At 37.2% G+C, this 20,484-nt stretch overlaps 1 protein-coding gene across 9 annotated transcripts in view; it reads left to right on the top strand.

The window, feature by feature from the left end:
- Window positions 1-20,484, top strand: part of RAPGEF2 (Rap guanine nucleotide exchange factor 2) — a 262,493-nt gene that overhangs the window by 238,161 nt on the left and 3,848 nt on the right. For 3 of the 9 annotated variants that reach the window (XM_023228378.2, XM_023228352.3, XM_023228408.2), the window contains 13 exons: window positions 2,687-2,844; window positions 3,485-3,725; window positions 5,820-6,203; window positions 7,148-7,359; window positions 7,450-7,573; window positions 8,205-8,228; window positions 9,279-9,502; window positions 10,952-11,161; window positions 13,965-14,117; window positions 14,893-15,015; window positions 16,521-16,746; window positions 17,308-17,867; window positions 19,963-20,268. In XM_023228378.2, coding sequence (XP_023084146.1) covers window positions 2,687-2,844; window positions 3,485-3,725; window positions 5,820-6,203; window positions 7,148-7,359; window positions 7,450-7,573; window positions 8,205-8,228; window positions 9,279-9,502; window positions 10,952-11,161; window positions 13,965-14,117; window positions 14,893-15,015; window positions 16,521-16,746; window positions 17,308-17,867; window positions 19,963-20,268 — 2,945 coding nt within the window. The remainder of the gene's footprint in view (window positions 1-2,686; window positions 2,845-3,484; window positions 3,726-5,819; window positions 6,204-7,147; window positions 7,360-7,449; window positions 7,574-8,204; window positions 8,229-9,278; window positions 9,503-10,951; window positions 11,162-13,964; window positions 14,118-14,892; window positions 15,016-16,520; window positions 16,747-17,307; window positions 17,868-19,962; window positions 20,269-20,484) is intronic. The other 6 variants (XM_023228369.3, XM_023228399.2, XM_023228411.2 and 3 more) reach the window with 3 other exon arrangements.

The following is a 20,484-nucleotide window of genomic DNA, read 5'->3' as shown; positions in this document are numbered from 1 at the left end:
TTTTTTTTTTGTTGATTTTTTTTTTTTTTTTTTTTTTTTTTTTTTTTGCAGAGCTACTAAGCTACTAATTAGAGAAGTCTAGATAGAGTATACTGTTGAGTTTTTTCCTCAAACGTTATCAGCCTTAGAGAAGCTAAGATGCTAGATAATGGCAAATTGGCAAGGTAGGCACAATCGAGCGATGTGCATAGAGAGGAAGAAGGTGGGGCTTGAGCTCCCAGAATTCAGATTTGGTTGCCAAGTAAGTAGAAAAAGACTAATAAACCCAGAGACAAGAAGGAGTAAGTCAGTACGCTATAAAACCAGCAAAGATTGAAAGACAATTTCAGTAACAAGGCAAGTGTTGGAGAGGTAGAATCATAAGAGGATGTGCCCAGAAAGGCATATTTCTGAATTAGGTCTTGGATATAAAATAGTTTCAATCCAAGAGCGTCCGCATGTCTGTGGATGACAGAGATGTAGGTGAGTAATGAAGAAACTGAGAGTAGAAAGGGAGTTCATCACATAAGGTGGTAAAGTGTTACGGAGAAACGGTTCTTAAAGGTTGGGTGTGCCTGCAAGATGCTAATATTTGTAGCCTTTTATGCCAGAGTGGCCCAGTCAGCTATGCTTTGTCCTGAGCCCGTAATAATGATCTCGTGTCACATGTATTACACAGCAGGTTTTTGGCAGAGACTGCTCTATATGGTTGAAAAATAAAATTCCACTAATGTGAAAGTTTTCATCTTTTACAGAATGTTATTACTTTTAGTCTTTATGCCTGTTTTATGCTTCAATAGAAATGTAATTTTGTCCCTGACTGACCTATGAATTTGAAATAATTCACACTGAAATTGTCTTTAATTTTTTAAATTTTTATTTCAATAGCATTTGGGGTACAAGTGACTTTTTGTCACATGGATGAATTATATAGTGGTGGTGAATTCTGAGATTTTAGTGCGCCCATCACCCAAGTAGTATACATTGCACCTGATGTGTAGCTTTGTTTAATCTCTGGCCCCCACCTCACCCTTCCCCTTCTGAGTCTTCAAAGTCCGTTATATCACTCAGTATGCCTTTGCCTACTCGTAGCTTATAAGTGAGAACACAGGGATTTTGGTTTTCCACCATTATTCCACTTAGAATAATGACCAACAGCTCCATCCAAGTTGCTGCAAAAGACATGATTTTGTTCCTTTTTATGGCTGAGTAATATTCCATGGTGTAGCTGTAAACGCGTTTTCTTTATCCACTCGTTAGTTGATGGGCACTTAGGTTGCTTCCATAGTTTTGCAATTGTGAATTGTGCTGCTCTAAACAAAACATGTGCAAGTGTCTTTTTCATACAGTGTGAAATTGTCTCTAATTTTAATTTAATTTTTGTCTTTAAAAAATGTTTTTGCCCTTATTTACCTCTATAATTTCCATTTTCAAAAATAAAAAAAGTAAAGAGGAGAAATGCTACTGTTTTTTAGCATAGCCATTAAAAATAGTAGTTATTATGATCAAGCCCTAATGTGGGAACAGCTAATAAATGCTAAATTTATTCATTTTATTCATGACACCTTAGTTTATATTCCAGCCTTAATATAATTTTCCTCTTATTTCAAGGTGTTTATAGAAACTAGTCTGAGCTATATAACCATTTTCTTGTGACCCCAGTTATTTCTGTGTGTGTTTGCTTATTGCTTTATGTGATGTTTTGTTTTGGAAACAGTTGACCCTTCATTCTAGAAATAGTTTTTACATATTGTTAAATCATGTTTCAAGAGTTCACAGTAACAGGCTTTTTATAAATGGAAACGAGTTTGTTGCTGTCGATAATAACCAGTCTTTCTCTGGATACTTAAATGGGTAGCTAGAAATTTTAATCGGAGAATTAAAAGTGGGTCATTGGATTTCTATTGCCTTTTCTTTGATACTAGGAAATGTCACCATGCACCAGTGTTTTTTTATGCTCTGTATAATCAAGAAATAATGTCTGTGTCAGAGTCTCCTTACATTGGACTCCATAGTGATCTCATTTTTTCTCTAAAGCGTTGGAAAATAACATTAGGACACTTTGAATTGTTTTCCTCCTCTTTTCATTTTACTCAATTTCTTCAACTATTGAAGGTCAAATTATAAAATAATTTATCATTCTGATGCAGAACTATCAGTCGAGTGAGGTAAATGTATTCTTTTTAATGTACTTTTTCTTAAATCCATTTCCATCAGAAGCTAGAGCTTACTTTTTTAAATATATTTCTATGGTGAGAAACTACTAATTTTTGTTATGACTTATCTACTTAGAAAAACCATAGGTTTTAGAGAAACATACTATACACTTAAGAAACAGCAAAATGAGGCTGGGTGCTGTTACTCATGCCTGTAATCCTAGCACTTTGGGAGGCCGCAGTGGGAGGATCACTACTGAGGCCAAGAGTTTCAAGACCAGCCTGAGCCACAAAGCAAGATGCTGTGTCTAAAAAAACAAAATACAAACAAACAAAGAAAAAAAAAAAACAGAGCAAAACAAAAACAGCAAAATGAGTCAGATACACTTAAACAGTAGTTGCTTTTGCAATTTTCAACCACATTTATTAATGATGTTTTTACATTAGCTGCAAAAATAATGGAATACGGTTTTTGGTCTGTGTCTATTGTATAGTGATGACTTACAGCTTTTTAACTTGCTGATAATTTTCTAATTTTCCTCTTTGTTCAGTGATATTGGGATTGGTCAGTCTCAAGATGACAGCATAGTAGGATTAAGGCAGACAAAGCACATCCCAACTGCATTGCCTGTCAGTGGAACCTTATCATCCAGTAATCCTGATTTATTGCAGTCACATCATCGCATTTTAGACTTCAGTACTACTCCTGGTGAGTATCACCAACACTTCTTTTGTTTTCTTGTAGTTATCTTTTTATTTCTAACATTATGGTCATGTTGTATCTCTCTCTCTTCATTTGTCATGGATTATATCAGATGCTGAGTAAGGATGAACCTTAAACTTCAAGATTCTTGAAGGTGTTGGAACCAGTTCTCTTTATATTCAGCACAATATTTTTATATGGCCATAGGCAGATTCTCTCTCTGAACTTGTTTCTTCTTTCATAAAATGAAGATAATGCATCCCATGCCATGATTACTAAATCATATCAAATAAATAGAGTAAGAGGCATATTTTAGGTCTATTTAATGGACTTTTCAATACAATAAAGATTAACTCTGGATTTAAATTTTATTTCTTTGATGCCAGCATGACAGTCTCGTGTGCTGCTGATGTCTGCTGATGTGCTTGCTGGTGTCTGTAGATCAATCTGTTATCTTTAGGGAAAGGTGTGTTCTTGCAGCAGAACAGCATGTAGGTTGACTGATTCTTTGAGGAAGACCTAGAGTAAGGGAGAGGTAAAAGTTCAGCATTGCTTTTTCTAGGGAGCTTTTTTCCGATTACTTTGGTTAATTGCATTGCCATATATTAAAATTCTTTCTACTTATGTGTGACTTTTCTTTCCCCAGACTTGCCAGATCAAGTGCTAAGGGTTTTTAAGGCTGATCAGCAAAGCCGCTACATCATGATCAGTAAGGACACTACGGCAAAGGAAGTGGTTATTCAGGCTATCAGGGAGTTTGCTGTTACTGCCACCCCGGATCAATATTCACTATGTGAGGTCTCTGTCACACCTGAGGGAGTAATCAAACAAAGAAGGCTTCCAGATCAGCTTTCCAAACTTGCTGACAGAATACAACTGAGTGGAAGGTATATATTGTCTACCTTACTGATTTCTTTATCCCCTCTTCAAACCCACATCAAAGTCTAAGAGATGAGCAGTTTTCAAAGTGTTTTTTAAATGAGTAAGTGCCCCTGCAGATTAAAAAGTAGTTTTTTTTTTCCTTTCACCAAGAATTACCATATGAAAGCAAATGCAGACAGTCGACTACTGACCCTAACAAGGATCTCTTAGGAATTTGTTCAAGGGCACTGTGACCTGAAGGTTGTTACTGACTGCCACAATGCGTGCTGTAACTTCTCATGCTTGCCTTAGGGTCCTGGTTTGGAAGGCGAGAGTATGCTTGACATAAAGTCACAGAGTTAAACGCGGGTGCTGTCTTCCCTTCGGATAGGTACATTCACAGGCACATTTTCTAATCATATTCTAGTGTTATTTGCTCCTGCACACCCAACTTTTCTAGGAGCTTCCTTAGTTTAGGCAGAGACATCTATGACAGTGTGGTTGGCCACTACTGCCTGTTATTGTACATTGTGCTATGAAATACACTTCTTAACTCTGAAACCAAACTTTACTTGCTATAGAGTTTAGTCCTTTGCTGCACAAGTGCTTATATCACACATGTTACTTGCAAGAAAATGTTGTATCTGATTTTACTATTCTCTTCAATGATATTTTCATTGTTAGGTGTATGTAGCTTTATCTTCAAGTCACAATAAGTGCAAGCTGAAAAAGAAAATAGTTGTTTTGGTTCTCATAATGGCTGGTTTCTACACTGAAAATTAAGCAGTTCCATAAATCATATTCTTTCTATTTTTAACTTACGGAGTGTTTCACTGTATTTGACTTTTCCATGTTACAGGTTTAAACCAGTATGTGTAATTCATTCAAAACTTTGATTTTCTTGCCATCAACTGTAACTTTCTTATGCCTCTTCACTTTTGTTTTCAAACACTAGCAAATAGTTTTGTTTTAGTCGCTCTGTTTTTTCCAGTTATCATTTTAATGCACATTGATATATCTGGAACCACAATAGTTTTACAGAGCTCCACTGAGCTATAAATTCATGATTCACATTCATTATTGAAGAAAATTATAGATGGGTATGTCATGGGCTTCATGAGTAATCAAAATGGAGAATGTTAAATCTGTGAAAATCAAGGGTGCAAAGTGTGTATTTTCTGTCATATGTGTTTGTCTTGGTGAAATATACAAAAAAAACATTTTAGCAGGGCCCCTACTGTGCTCATTCTGTTATGGAATTTCACAGAGAAAGCATGTGTCTAAAAAAGAAAAACAAAACAAAAAAATACCACCACCTCCGTACCACAGACACACACACACACACATACACACACAGACAAACACACACACACACACACACACACACACACACACACACGACAAACATCTTAATGCTATTTTCAACAAATTACCTAAAAGGAGAAGGAGCTCCAGCCCTGTGTTCTCATTTTTGCACTGGCATTAACTAGTCAACCTTTAGGAGCCTGTTTCCTATTCTGACAAATAAGTATAATACCTACCATCCACTTACCTGCAGTTTTTATGAAAATCCAGATTTTTTAAAGTTAACCTGTTGTACGATTGTTCTATTCATAGGATCAAATAGAGGGAAGTAGCTTAGGGTTTCTTAGGTATTTGAATAAGTAAGTAAAACTGGATTGTTACAATTTGGGCCCATCAATAATCACAGATTATTGGGAAAATAAAAATGATAACCTACTTGTGTCTGATCTTTCCTGCTTCCTGCCTTAGGATCTAGTTCCTTTTTAAACTAAAAATGTGGCTATTTTCTGTTATTTTTAGCAAAAAGGGTAAAATACTTCCAAAAGCAGGAAAAGAAAGGAGAGAAAGAAAGTCCAGCTAGTAAAAGTGAAATTCCATGTGATTTGTTTGTTTCTACCACCTACTTCTGGATAGGCAGTTCTGTGACCTGGCACCTGAGACAGCAGCTGTGCTCTCTGTCTTGGTTGAAAAGAAATCTTCCATCATTCAAATCAGTGTTCTCTCTAACTTTCCATAAAAAGTAGCATTATTCTTTCAAGGAATATCATGAGATTGCTGCATAGGCTTTGACTCTGGTATGTTTCTGTTTTTCACAGGTATTATCTGAAAAACAACATGGAAACAGAAACTCTGTGTTCTGATGAAGATGCTCAGGAGTTGTTGAGAGAGAGTCAAATTTCCCTCCTTCAGCTCAGCACTGTGGAAGTTGCCACACAGCTCTCTATGCGAAATTTTGAACTCTTTCGCAACATTGAACCTACTGAATATATAGATGATTTATTTAAACTCAGATCAAAAACCAGCTGTGCCAACCTGAAGAGATTTGAAGAAGTCATTAACCAGGAAACATTTTGGGTAGCTTCTGAAATTCTCAGAGAAACAAACCAGCTGAAGAGGATGAAGATCATTAAGCATTTCATCAAGATAGCACTGCACTGTAGGGAATGCAAGAATTTTAACTCAATGTTTGCAATCATTAGGTAAGAGAACACATTTTTCTTAAGATTCAATTCAGTTCACAGATTTAAAATATGTATCAGTCCAGGAACATCGTATAATTAGTGTAAATGCAGTAGATTTTAATTGACTCATAAGGGACAATTCTTTTTCTCTGAATCCTAACCTTAATTTAAAATCTCTCATACCAAAAAAACAGCTGTGCCAACCTGAAGAGATTTGAAGAAGCCATTAAGCAGGAAACATTTTGGTAGCATCTGAAGTTCTGATTTGGAGCTCAGAATATCTATATCTCCCACTTTTTTTTTTTCAAGTTTGTTTCAACTTTTCTCAATATCAGTTTATTTTTCTGTGGAAATAACAATACCCCAAAGAGTTATCAACAAGATTAATGATATCCTGTATATGGAGTTCCATCAAATAGCACAAAGCAGATGGCCAGGAAATGTTAATTTTCTTCCCTTTTTTAAAGAGCTTAGATTGAGGTTAGAAGGAAAAAAAATGGCAACAATTAGTTATGTTGCTATTGAGGGTGATTATTAAATGAGTCATTTTCTCTGTCTGGGAGTTTAGTCATACTCTCATTACTATCATAGCTTATTTTATTACTAGAGGATATTTGCTCAGTCGGTTTTATCAAAAGGCTGCTATGGGCTAAGCACTGGTATGTTTACATACTGCTATGTATGGAAACAAAGCATCAATACTTATATTCAGATAGTTTTGCTGATAGTAAACAGATGAGGAGGGTCTATAGGGAAGAGAAGAGTAAAACGCCTTGGCTTGACCCTGACCCTACTTCCCTGTGCCATCTCATTCCCCAGAATTATCATGAACAGTTTCTTATGCAGCCTTCTGTAAATTGTTAGGCATATAAAGCATAAACAAGGAGGTGTTATGTGTCAATAAATAATCTGTACACTATTTTACTTTAGTTGTTATATCACGTTTCTTTTTCTCCTCTCAGTGGCCTAAACCTGGCACCAGTGGCAAGACTGCGAACAACCTGGGAGAAACTTCCCAATAAATACGAAAAACTATTTCAAGATCTCCAAGACCTGTTTGATCCTTCCAGAAACATGGCGAAATATCGCAATGTTCTCAATAGTCAAAACCTACAACCACCCATAATCCCTCTGTTTCCAGTTATCAAGAAGGATCTCACCTTCCTTCACGAAGGTAAACATAAGGCAGAGGGTTTCCATCTTCGCTTGGAGAAGCACAGAATAAATGCCATGTGATTTCCTTTTTCTTCTCTGTCAATTTCAGGAAATGACTCAAAAGTAGACGGGCTGGTCAATTTTGAGAAGTTAAGGATGATCGCAAAAGAAATTCGTCACGTTGGCCGAATGGCTTCAGTGAACATGGACCCAGCCCTCATGTTCAGGACTCGGTGAGTATGTCATCTTCAGTGCTACATGTGAGAGTAGAGAAGGTTAAATTTAGAGCTTCCCAATAAATGATTTTTTAAAAGTTTGAGTATTTATATTTGTCCTACGGCAGAAATTATAGTAGGATGTGCTGAGAATCACCTGTGAGCTCTAATTTGGAATAAATGTCTTATTCTGTATAAAGTGTTCTTTTGGCTGTCAGTAAAAACAGTGTGTCCTTCAGACATTTTCAGGGTAATAGTCACAATTATGTATTTCTTATTTCTCAGAACACTGACTCGTAGAGCTAAAACTCATAACTAGTAGTATGAACTAAAATATGTAAATACCCGAAATAGTCTTGTCTTAATATCCACACAACAGATTTAGCTAGCAGTGTAGTAAAAAGTGATTAATTCAGTGAAAGAGAGAAAAGTCGGTCTTAATTCTAGAACAAAAAATTTAAATATATTTGTCTTTTAAGCTAGAAAAATATTTCTAGTAAAGTTGCGTGTGTGAGGTCATTATGCAGTTTAATGTTTGTGGGCTTCTAGAACTGCTTATCCAGAAGTCTAGTCCTTTCTTTCTGAGCTTGTGATCTTTCTGTCTCTCTTTCTACACCCATGCTTCAATCTCCATGGCTCTCACTTACAGGAAGAAGAAATGGCGGAGTTTGGGGTAAGTGGTGGAGACCTTGCATACCCACACACAGTCCTTATTCTGCTCATTGTATTGTTTTCTTACCTGCTGTATTTTCTGATGCTTTGCATTTTTGCATTTTTTTCCTTAACCCTCTTGCTGTAGCAGAATTTCAGATGGCAAACTGACTTCAAGTTTAATCTGTTGGGGCTTTTGCTTTTGAAGTCATGATCCATGAGAGCTGTGAAATGATTGATGACTGTTCTGGGGAACTATAGGCCAGTTTTTCTGAGTTCTTAGAAAGATTTTATTTTAATATAATTGGTGTGTCTTGAAATGCGGAACGCTCAAAGTAGGGGGGAGGGGAGGAAGGATATTAGAAGGAAAAATTGTGCAATTAAAATATTTCACAGATATGTGAGAAATAAATATTTTTAATATAAAATAGGTGCCCCCAGGTGTTAAACCCAAATTTTTTACAGCTCAACTAACTACTATTTTCATTCTGTATAAACCAATCCTTTTTAAAAATAATTCTTAACAATTCATGTGCTCAATAGTTTCCATACATATATGTTTACATTTGCATGATTGTTTTATTAACAGATTGACCGTATTACTTTAAAAACTCAACTACATTCAACTCAAGGAATAAGAAGACAATTGTGAACATTGTAGTTAATTTTATTTAAATATATGTATAATATCCTCTTTAGGGGAAGTAATCTTAATGTTGCAAATCTTAATGATTATAGCTGTGTATTCTTGAATGAGCTTTTATATGTAATTATTATTTTCTGGCATCTGTGAGAGAACTGCCTTAAATGCACTATAGAGGTGAAAAGAATTTCCTAGTTCGAACTGAACAGGTGCCAAACATATATTTTTATATGTATATTATGTATAATTTTCTTTTAACTAAATTTTTTAAATCTATATTATTCTATATTCCTGTGTAACAGTTTACTCACTGGAATGAAGCATGTGACCTTTTGAACATAGAATATTAATATCAGTCTTGGCACGTTTTAAATAGATAAAGTACTCCCATGCTAGAGTGAGCTGCATATCTACCTTTTCATCTTCCAGGTCTCTCAGCCAGGGTAGTACAAACGCAACAGTGCTAGATGTTGCTCAGACAGGTGGTCATAAAAAGCGGGTACGTCGTAGTTCCTTTCTCAATGCCAAAAAGCTTTATGAAGATGCCCAAATGGCTCGAAAAGTGAAGCAGTACCTTTCCAATTTGGAGCTAGAAATGGACGAGGAGAGTCTTCAGACATTATCTCTGCAGTGTGAGCCAGCAACCAACACATGTGAGTTTTTCCTTAAAGTGGCTGCCGACTTTGGCTAGAATGCAGATTTGTTTCCTGTACAGTGATATGGGCAGTGACAAAATAAGGCTTAGTGCAGAGGGGGAGCTGGCAATCATGAGATATACTAGTCTTTCCCTTGAATGCTAATATTGAAGACTGGATAGCGCTGTGCGCGGCCAGGCCCTCAGGTCAACTGGTTAGTGTGTGGAGGATGACACTGTCCACATCTAGGGCAACCCATTGCTTTAGTTTCACTTGGACACAGCCAGTACACATGCAGGGGGCGCATATGTAGATGTGGCTCCCAATTCCGTGTCTTGTGTTCTCACAAAGGTGCCCCCAAATTATGGGCAACCTGAGGGGAGTCGGGGCATAAAGTTGGGTGTGCTGGCTGCCTTTTAACCACGAGCCCAGACAACACCCAACAACAAATTCACCTACCAGTTAGAGCAATAATTCTGCTCCACAATGAACCACAATAGCCTTTAAAAATCTGGTTAGTCTATAAATGGGGCATTTTTTTTTTCTAAATCTGCATCTTGACTTATAGGACAAAGGCATTTTCCATTCAGTACACTCCTGTGTCTTTTATGGACAGGTTTGAAGATGTCTTCTATCGGATTTAATTTAGATAGGTGATTTGAGAAGATTTGGATTATTAGATTTACCCAGGACACTGTAGAAGCACTGTGTCATGGTGAAGAGCTTGTCCTCTGGCGTCAGAGTGGTCTGAGTTCAAATCCTGTTTGCCTCCTCTTACTAGCAATGCAGGCTTAGGCAAGTTACTTGACCTCCCTAAATCCTTAGCTTCCAGGTGTGTAAAAGGGAGGAAGCATACATATGTCATTGAGTTTTGCATATTAAGATACTACATGCACAACATTTAATTGTCTTAAATTGCTTTGCCATTTATCTACCACAAAATATATACTCAGTATAATACTCAAGCATTTTTGGCTACTGTTTGCTTGCGTAGATAATTCTACTTCCTAGGAATGTGGTAGTAAATAGATTGCAGTTGGCAGCATTTATTAAATAAAAACTTAGCACATACTTGTCAAACAATTTGGGACACCATTTTAGAAAAATAGTGCCTGATGACTTGTCTGTTATAGCTTTTATCATGTATTTGTGTCTTTCATATACATGGATATAACATATTGAACTACCCACATTTTTCTATATTTTTAATGGGGTGTTTAATAGTATAATCATCTTTTGAGATTGCTGACTTCATAAAGTAGATACCTTTGTCCTGCCACATACCTAATATTTTCTGTAACTAGGGTCCCCCATCCATTTCTGTGCTTCATAAAGGCAACAGGACGAAAGGTGTGCATTTCAGTATTCTAACTGCAGAAAATGCTCACACAGTTCTAAAATTATCTTCTACATAGCTACTAGCATCTAAAATTCTTTGTTCTATTTTCAAACCCAAACAATTATCAGTGCCTAAGAATCCTGGTGACAAAAAGCCTGTCAAATCCGAGACCTCTCCGGTAGCTCCAAGGGCAGGGTCACAGCAGAAAGCTCAGTCCCTGCCACAGCCCCAGCAGCAGCCACCACCAGCACATAAAATCAACCAGGGACTGCAGGTTCCCGCCGTGTCCCTTTATCCTTCACGGAAGAAAGTGCCCGTAAAGGATCTCCCACCTTTTGGTAAGTGATTACATTCATTTCTTTTTTTGGTGCCATTCACTCTCATGGTTTGCAAATTAGGAAAAAAATATTTGTCTTGGATAACTTTGTCTAATATATTTGAGTTTCTCTGTAAATTATTAGCTCCTAATAAAACCTGAACATTCAGCAAGTTAAACCTGACTTTGCCAATGGAAGGGGTTGTTTTTATAAGTAATATCTCATTTAATCATGCTAATTTGCTACGACAGGGTGTTAATAGAGAAGTTATGTGTCCATTTAATTTTTGCTGAGTGCAGAAGATGCTTTGTTCATTTACATTATTTAAACTGGTTTTGCCTTACAACCAACGAACTGCTGGGATTTAAGCAGAATATTTTTAAGTTAAATGAATTGTCTGAAGGTAAATTCTTATTTGTTGACTCACTGATTCTATAGCTTAGGGGGAAACATAAAGCAACTAACTCCTGAGTATGGAGAAGCTAAATTACACTTCATTTTTCCTACGAAAAGAAAAACATCTAGTAGTTTAGCCCCTTTGTGGAAGTGGTACAACACAATAATTTTTCATAAAATGCACAGCTTTATTTTTTTCTACATATATGTGAATGAAATAATTGATAAAAAATAAATTATTAAAAATAAAGGGATAGTAGGCTGGGCGCGGTAGCTCACGCCTGTAATCCCAGCACTTCAGGAGGCTGAGGCGGGTGGATCACTTGAGGCCAGGAGTTAGAGACCAACTTGCCTAACATGGCGAAACCCCGTCTTTACGAAAAATACAAAACTTAGCTGGGCATGATGGTGCACACCTGCAGTCCTAGCTACCTGGGAAGCTAAGGCACAAGAATTGCTTGAACCTGGGGGGTGGAAATTGTGGTGAGCCAAGATTGCATCATAGCACTCCAACCTGGGCGACAGAGCAAGACTCTGTTGATCGATCGATTGATTGATCGATCGATCGATAGATAGATAGATAGGAGGGAAAGAGTTTACTTAGATAAAATTGGGTGTTGATAGCTAGGTCCCTGCACAGTTACAGCCCATCTGTATGGCTGGGGTGAGAGTCATTTCATAGACCTCTCACATACTCTGTGTCCTCACCTCATTCCATCTGATCAGCAAGTGTCCTCTTTATTGATATTCGGGGAGAGTAAGAAAAGAACACCTTTCCTTGATATGTTTCTCCTTTCAAATATTTGTGTTGATCCCCTCATCACAAACACATTGAATTATGTGTTTCTTTTTATATTATGTTCCTAATATGCATGCATTCCTGAATCCCCCGCAGTCTGACTTCTGTATCCTCTTTATGCAGAACTTCTCATATGGAAGAATATCAGTCTTCACTTTAGCTAAAAACAGCTTATTAGCCATATTTAATATAATGTAGATGTGTCTGAGTATAAAGCTTTATCCCCCATGTTTCTGAAGCCATAGCTCTCAAAATGTCTTTAGTTCCATTTATGAACTTTAGAAATGTGGATGAAATATCATTTGTTGTCTTATATTTATTTAGTTTAACATACACATTTAAAGTCACAGTATATAAAATACTAATTTAGAGATGCTGCGGGTGTTTCCCCCACTCCAGTTCATGAAAGAGTTTTGTTCTATATACTTGCTACATCTTTAACATTGGTGTCTTTGTCCATCACTGGGACCACTTTTGAAGTATCTAACACAGCTTTCTCAGGCATAACATCTTCACATCCATCAACATGGTTTGAAAGATAGTACTTTTTGAATCTGTGTGTGATGCTGGCCTTGGAAATTTTTTCCAGATCAAAACTAACCCATTCAATTAGCTTTATTTCCTGTGTATATGATTTCTACATGTAATCAAAGTATTGCTTTAAAAGGTTTTTTTTAAAAAAAGATTATATTAAAACAACATCAGACTGCTTACATGAAGTGAAATGAAGGATTAAATCTTTGTTAAATTTTACTGACTAACACTAATCTGAGGTGGTTTCAGGCTGTAGTGCCTTCCCAAATATCTCTTTGTTGTTCAGAATAAAATTGAGAGTGACTCATAATAATATGAGAGGCTTTATAAAATATTTTAGTGTAACATCCTTATTTATGAAAAATAATTTTGAGGAGGGAAATCATCTTACATTGACATATAGAATAATTTTTCCTCCACTCTCATCCTGTTGGATCCTATACATGGTGCTGGCTCACTTCCTTCTTCTGAAACCACTTTCCAAGGTTTTGTGACACAGCACTTTCATGGTCTCTTCCACCCTTCTCTTTCATCTGTTTACCTGATCAAGTATTAACTGCATGGAATTCCTTAGAGCACCTTCATTCACTTTCCTGGTTAGCTCCTCTTAGCTCTTGCCTCTGTACTCTTCTCCCTTTATTCTCACTTCCCTTGAGCTACGGCTTTCCAAGGATACAAAACAGTTTCCAACTCAAATTTGGTTTCTAATAATAAACATATCTAGCTGTGCCACTTCCATCCTAAATTCGGTGTGTCCAAATTGTCCATTTTTTCTTCATTGTTGCCTAATATATTGTTGAATAAAGATGGTAACTGCTTCAGAGTTTAGAATCTAATGTAAAATATCAAAAGCAAACTATTTCTGATACTCTGGCAGATATCAGCCTGAAACTGAACTACAGGTATCTCATGCCTTCTGTAGGCACTTACTCTGTGGACCATGAAGAATACAAAGAACATTTACATTGTAAATAGGTTGAACCTCAATGTAATGATATTAAATCTTAGCAAAAAAGAGTTTTTTAGTCATAAATGGTGTTTATTTTCAGACTTGAAAATACATATTGAAAGTTTTTTTTTTTTTTTCTATTATAGGCATAAACTCTCCACAAGCTTTAAAGAAAATTCTTTCTTTGTCTGAAGAAGGAAGTTTGGAACGTCACAAGAAACAAGCTGAAGACACAATATCAAATGCGTCTTCGCAGCTTTCTTCTCCTCCTACTTCTCCACAGAGTTCTCCAAGGAAAGGTAGAATTATTACTTTTTGTTTTCTTGTATTGAAACCTATGCATTTTGGCTATAGGAAATTCCAGAGTTGTGTACTACATAATTCTTAACGTTATCATCATTTAAGATGAGCTCATATGTAATGCCCAGTGGATTTTTTTCCCTCAGTTTATAAATTTGGAAGAATGGCGGTTTTTAAAAATGTTATACTTACAATAAATAGTATTAAATTTATAACTATAAGAAGCCTTTTAAAAATACATTTACTTTTTATTCATGATAAATATACAAATAATTTTTTATATTAAAATTTGTTCTAACTAAATTTGGTTCTATGACATTAATACAGAGAAGAGGGCTTTGAAAACATGAAAAACTAATATCTTCCTGATTTATTTTTTCATTGTATTAACACAGGTCTTGATTACCTTTTTGGTTGCTACCTTGTTTTATTTTTAAAGAGATTATATTTTAGGTACTCAGAGTCACCTCCTTATGTTGATACCTTCTCATGTTAAAAGAGTAGGTAATTTTCTGCTGCATAACTCTTAAGGCTTCTTCCTCCTCCTACCCTTTTAACTGAATGAGTGTAAGCCAATAATAAATGGCTAGGACTTAATTTTCCTTAAAGGAAGGCCAAAAGGGCTTACTTAATACATTGTTAAATTTCACTGACACAACAGGTATTGCTTTACTTGGTGGATATTTCAGACATCTGTGCATTTTGTATGGGTATCAGTCTCTCCTGTCCTTGTTACATGGATGCATCTCAATTCTTTTCTCATCCTGTTGTTAGGTGGCAGTGGCAATCAGCTGAGATCTTTTGGCTCCGGGCAGTTGGACTTAACCAGTTCCTCCTCTTCTCTTGGAAGTGAGAACAGTAACAAGAATAACAATGCACCACGGACCTATGGGATAGGTGGGGTTTATAGAACCAAAAACGGGGTGGGAAAGAGAGGAATCATCTCATTAGTTAATGAAAATGGTAGAATTCCTCCATATGTTAAGTGCTCCATCTGAGTGATTTATTTTTCTGAAGATTTTTTTTTTAGCAGACTGTTCAGGGAAGGCTTTAAATCTTATCTGTCAGATCTTGCAGTGTGGTTTTATAAAAAGACGTTTTATAAATGAACACATTAAATCCTATCAAGACCTGTGCAGCCTTTAAAAAATAAATCAGGAATTACCAATATACTGAAAGAACATACTTAAATTGGCAACATTTAGATGCTCTAGATTTTAGTTTTTCTTAGGTAAGTGGCATTGAAGAAATTTCCATTGCATATAAGATAAAATAAATACTTAAGTAACATGAGATCGCTAGTAATGTAGACAAGAAAAAAAATGAATATTGAGAAAGAAGATTTGGATTTTTTTTCATTAAAAACATCAAGATAGGGCTGGGCACAGTGGCTCACACCTGTAATCCCAGCACTTTGGGAGGCCGAGACAGGCTGATCACCTGACGCCAGGAGTTAGAGACTAGCTTGACCCACATGGTGAAACCCCTGTCTCTAGTAAAAATACAAAAAAAAAAAAAATTTGCCGGGCATGGTGGCACCCGCCTGTAATCTCAGCTACACGGGAGGCTGAGGCAGGAGAATCGCTTGAAGCCAGGAGGTGGAGTTTTCAGTAAGCTGAGATCCGCCACTGCACTCCAGCCTGGGTAACAGAGGGAGACTCCGTCTAAAAAAAAAAATCAAGATAGGCCCCTTCCATTGTGACTTTCAAAATTATTTTTAGTAACAAAAGAGAGTTAAGAGTGCTTTCAGGCCAAGAAGTGGACATCTGTTTAGATATTCTGTAGTAACGATCTTGTGAAAAGTGCCCATTAACTCCTTCAAAACAATTGGCTTTTATGTGATTCAACCAATATTAATATTGAAAACCCAAATGGCAAAAATTCAAAGACATCTTCAGGTCTTATTTCTTATTCTTTTTGTTTATATGTTTACTTAAAATTGTAAGTAGGATACAGATATTTCCAGTTGAATTATTCTATGCCATACAAGTTCTAAAAATTGAAAACTGTTGAAAACAAGATCAGTGGCTTTGCATTTTGAAAAAAACATACTTTAAAATCTGATCTGTTTTCTTCGTGATTTCTTTTCTATAGACTAATAGTGTAATGATATATAGGTAAGGGAGCTAAGAATAGTCGAGTGGTGCCTTTTCTGCATCTTTTCCTAGCTTATAGGATACTTTCTTTTTTCCTCTCTAAACTTTAATTAAACAACTTAAGCTTCATTAGAATAAAACATTTATCTCTTAGTCATGTGGTATCTACAAGTGAAATGGAGTTTTTCTCCCCACTTCTATAGAGATATCTATGCCTGCATTTTATTTTTGCTTCTATTTGGTATACTTCCCTTTGATATTATGAACCTAGAGAGTCTAATTAATACGGTCGTGTTTCTCATGCAGGCTATACTTTGGCTCCCAGTGGTACTGTGGATAATTTTTCAGATTCTGGTCACAGTGAAATTTCTTCACGATCCAGTATTGTCAGCAATTCGTCTTTTGACTCAGTGCCAGTCTCACTGCACGATGAGAGGCGCCAGAGGCATTCTGTCAGCATCGTGGAAACAAACCTAGGGGTGGGCAGGATGGAGAGGCGGACCATGATGGAACCTGATCAATATAGCTTGGGGTAGGTGGCTTTTCTTAGTGTTCTTTTGAATTTATCCTTCCATCTCTCTTTTGGTAATGAGTCTTTTCTCCCAGATGTTTATTTTTATTTATTTTACATAATGCCTAAGAATTTTTCTCCCATCCCAGTTCTGATTTTCACAATTTCTACACTATCATGTTATTTTTGTTAAGCAGACTGCTTTTTTAGTTAAGTTTATTCTTCAGTGGAACACAATTGTTCTGTTTTAAAGGCAGAGGGTGACTGTAGGATCCATCCTGAAATAATCAAATTATATTGAGCCATCCTTATTGTTGTCGGAAATTTTTTTTTTTTTTTTTTTTTTTTTATGGCACGTTGCGTTCTTTTCCCCCATGCCTGTTTTATAGTAATGACAAAGTCAGAAAGCTAGATGTGGCAGAACTGGCCAATATAAGGCAATTCAGTGCTACTTTTATCCTGTTTCTGGGATGAAAGCAAGCTACCTTTCTAGGAAAAAGGGTATTTTGTTTTATCATAGGTGAATTAGTTATCAATCTTGGTTTGTTTTTTTTTTCTTTTCCATTTCTTTTAACCACTTAGGTCCTATGCACCAATGTCCGAGGGCCGAGGCTTATATGCTACAGCTACAGTGATTTCTTCTCCAAGCACAGAGGAACTTTCCCAGGATCAGGGGGATCGCGCATCACTTGATGCTGCTGACAGTGGCCGTGGGAGCTGGACATCATGCTCAAGTGGCTCCCATGATAATATACAGACGATCCAGCACCAGAGAAGCTGGGAGACTCTTCCATTCGGGCACACTCACTTTGATTATTCAGGGGATCCTGCAGGTTTATGGGCATCAAGCAGCCATATGGACCAAATCATGTTTTCTGATCATAGCACAAAGTATAACCGGCAAAATCAAAGTAGAGAGAGCCTTGAACAAGCCCAGTCCCGAGCAAGCTGGGCGTCTTCCACAGGTTACTGGGGAGAAGACTCAGAAGGTGACACAGGCACAATAAAGCGGAGGGGTGGAAAGGACGTTTCCATTGAAGCTGAAAGCAGTAGCATAACGTCTGTGACCACAGAAGAAACCAAGTCAGTCCCCATGCCTGCCCACATAGCTGTGGCATCAAGTACTACAAAGGGGCTCATTGGTAAGTTTTAAAATTGGGGGACTTTGTCATGTCTGAATCATGTCTTTAATGTAACTTATTACAATAGTAAAATTATGTGTTTGTTGGTTCTTTTCCTCACTTTCTCAATTGCTATATAGGACTTCCAAAGTAGTGGTGTGTTAAGGTCTTTGAAATCAATAGTGGTTAAGAGCCCAGGTTTTGTGGTCAGGTACATACAGATACATTTCTACATAACAAAACATGCAGTAACTCTTAGCTATCAGGATCAGTAGATTGTCATTGTGGATGTGATCTAGTCTAATTTTTTTTCTCTTAACCTAAAAATCAGGATGGATTCCTATTATTCATAGAGGAGAAATTTTTCTTTAATTGAAACTCTTTTATATCTTCTATTTTGTTCCCTTGATTGTATTTAGAACTATACACTTTGTATATTTAAAAGTCTTCCATTGATTTTTATTCTGCACACACATTGATTTTTTTTTTTTTTTTTTTTGAGATGGAGTCTTGCTCTGTCGCCCAGGCTGGAGTGCAGTGGTGCGATCTCGGCTCGCTGCAAGCTCCGCCTCCCGGGTTCACGCCATTCTCCTGCCCTAGCCTCCTGAGTAGCTGGGACTACAGGTGCCCGCCACCGCGCCTGGCTAATTTTTTGTATTTTTAGTAGAGACGGGGTTTCACCATGGTCTCGATCTCCTGACCTTGTGATCCGCCCGCCTCGACCTCCCAAAGTGCTGGGATTACAGGCGTGAGCCAACGCGCCCGGCCACACATCGATTCTTGATAAGCAATTATTTGTGCACACTGTAGAAGGAGGGAGAGGTGCTAATAGTACAGTGACTAAGAGCACGGGCTTTGGAGTCAGGCGGACTGGGGATTGAATCCCTGTTTTGCCACTTTATTAGTTTTGTGACATTGGGTAAAATACAAAGCAGTGCCTGTTTCCTCATCAGTAAAACGAGCTTAATAATTTCTCCTTAATAGAGTTAGTGTGAGGATTCAAGGAAATTTATGCAAAGTATTTAGAACAGTGCCCAGATAGTAGATTCATTAAGTACATGAAAGCTATTGGTGTTGCTGTTTCTGTTAGAAGAGGCTGTCATGCTCCCTCAGTCCTGTTGAGATGTATTTTCTATGGCACAATTAACATCTATACAGATGAAGTGTAGAAACAGATTATCGGTTGTAGAGTGAGAAATTCTGGAGTATAATCATTACAGACATTACTTTTATTAGGAAAATTGTAGTTATTTAGCCATGTAAATAGTCATGGATAGATTTCAAGTTTAATATCCTTTTACAATGAATAAGGAGAAAACAATAAATATTCTTAGGTTGGACTTTTTCAAGTGCTTACAACTAATACTCGGAATTTGTATTGCAAAGGAAGGAATAATGATTTTTAGTTCCTAACAGTTGAGTTTAAAAAGTTCAAGAAAATAAAACTTTAGTTTTACTTGCCTATACAGTAGCATTCATATTCTAGGTCATGAGCATCAATAAAGGGATTTTAAGAAAAATGGACACCTTATAGTAATAGTTTTAGAGTTTTTAAATTGGTATCCTTTGTGTGACTTTTCCAGATTTATTTTAATTCACTGTTTCCGTAAGTGAAGTCCTGAGACCCGAGAGTAATGTGGAATTGCTTCTCTGCCTGGTAAAGATAAATGCCCAGAAAAAGGGCAGATCCGGCAGGCAGAGAGGAAAAAGGAAACTTGTACCAAGCACAAACAGGTTCCAGGCGTAGTGCTGTGTACTTAGGTTCTTCCTGTGCTTCAGTCTTTCCAATAAATCCAGGGGTTAGGTTTTAATTTTGCTACTATTTTATAGTTACAAACCATTTTAAACAGACAAGTAGCCCATTTAAAGATGAAACTCCTTAGATGGACTAGCAGCTTTTCTCACCATTTCACCACACAGTGATAACCATTGTGAAATTTGGTTTAGTTAATATGCATTCCCTGGCCTGCCTCACACCGCACCTCTAACCCATACCACGCAAATTCACATTTGCTGCTACACTGTGGATGCTGTTTTAATAATTATTTTTATATTTTTAATTAAACTTTTGTGGCATGAACTACTTTTTAATGCTGGTGCATTGTTTCTACTCTAGCACGAAAGGAGGGCAGGTATCGAGAGCCCCCGCCCACCCCTCCCGGCTACATTGGAATTCCCATTACTGACTTTCCAGAAGGGCACTCCCATCCAGCCAGGAAACCTCCGGACTACAACGTGGCCCTTCAGAGATCGCGGATGGTCGCGCGATCCTCCGACACAGCTGGGCCTTCATCTGTACAGCAGCCACATGGGCATCCCACCAGCAGCAGGCCTGTGAACAAACCTCAGTGGCATAAGCCGAACGAGTCCGACCCGCGCCTCGCTCCCTATCAGTCCCAAGGGTTTTCCACCGAGGAGGATGGTATATACACATAAATATTCCTAAAACCTCCAAGTTAGATGTGTTCACTTACGCTGCTTCCCAAGGCATTTCTGTTTTCTTAACACTACAGTCAGCTATGTCTAACCATACACTACACAAAGAACACTATATTCAGAGTTCCAAATTTAGGGTTATGGCTGTTGACTGCTGTGTGTGTGTGTGTGTGTGTGTGTGTGTGTGTGTGTGTGTGTGTGT

This window comes from Piliocolobus tephrosceles, chromosome 3, assembly GCF_002776525.5.
Source record: "Piliocolobus tephrosceles isolate RC106 chromosome 3, ASM277652v3, whole genome shotgun sequence".
In the NCBI taxonomy this organism is placed as follows: Eukaryota; Metazoa; Chordata; class Mammalia; order Primates; family Cercopithecidae; genus Piliocolobus; species Piliocolobus tephrosceles.
The sequence above is the reverse complement of the archived record's forward strand: the minus strand, read 5'-3'. Positions and strand labels throughout refer to the sequence as shown.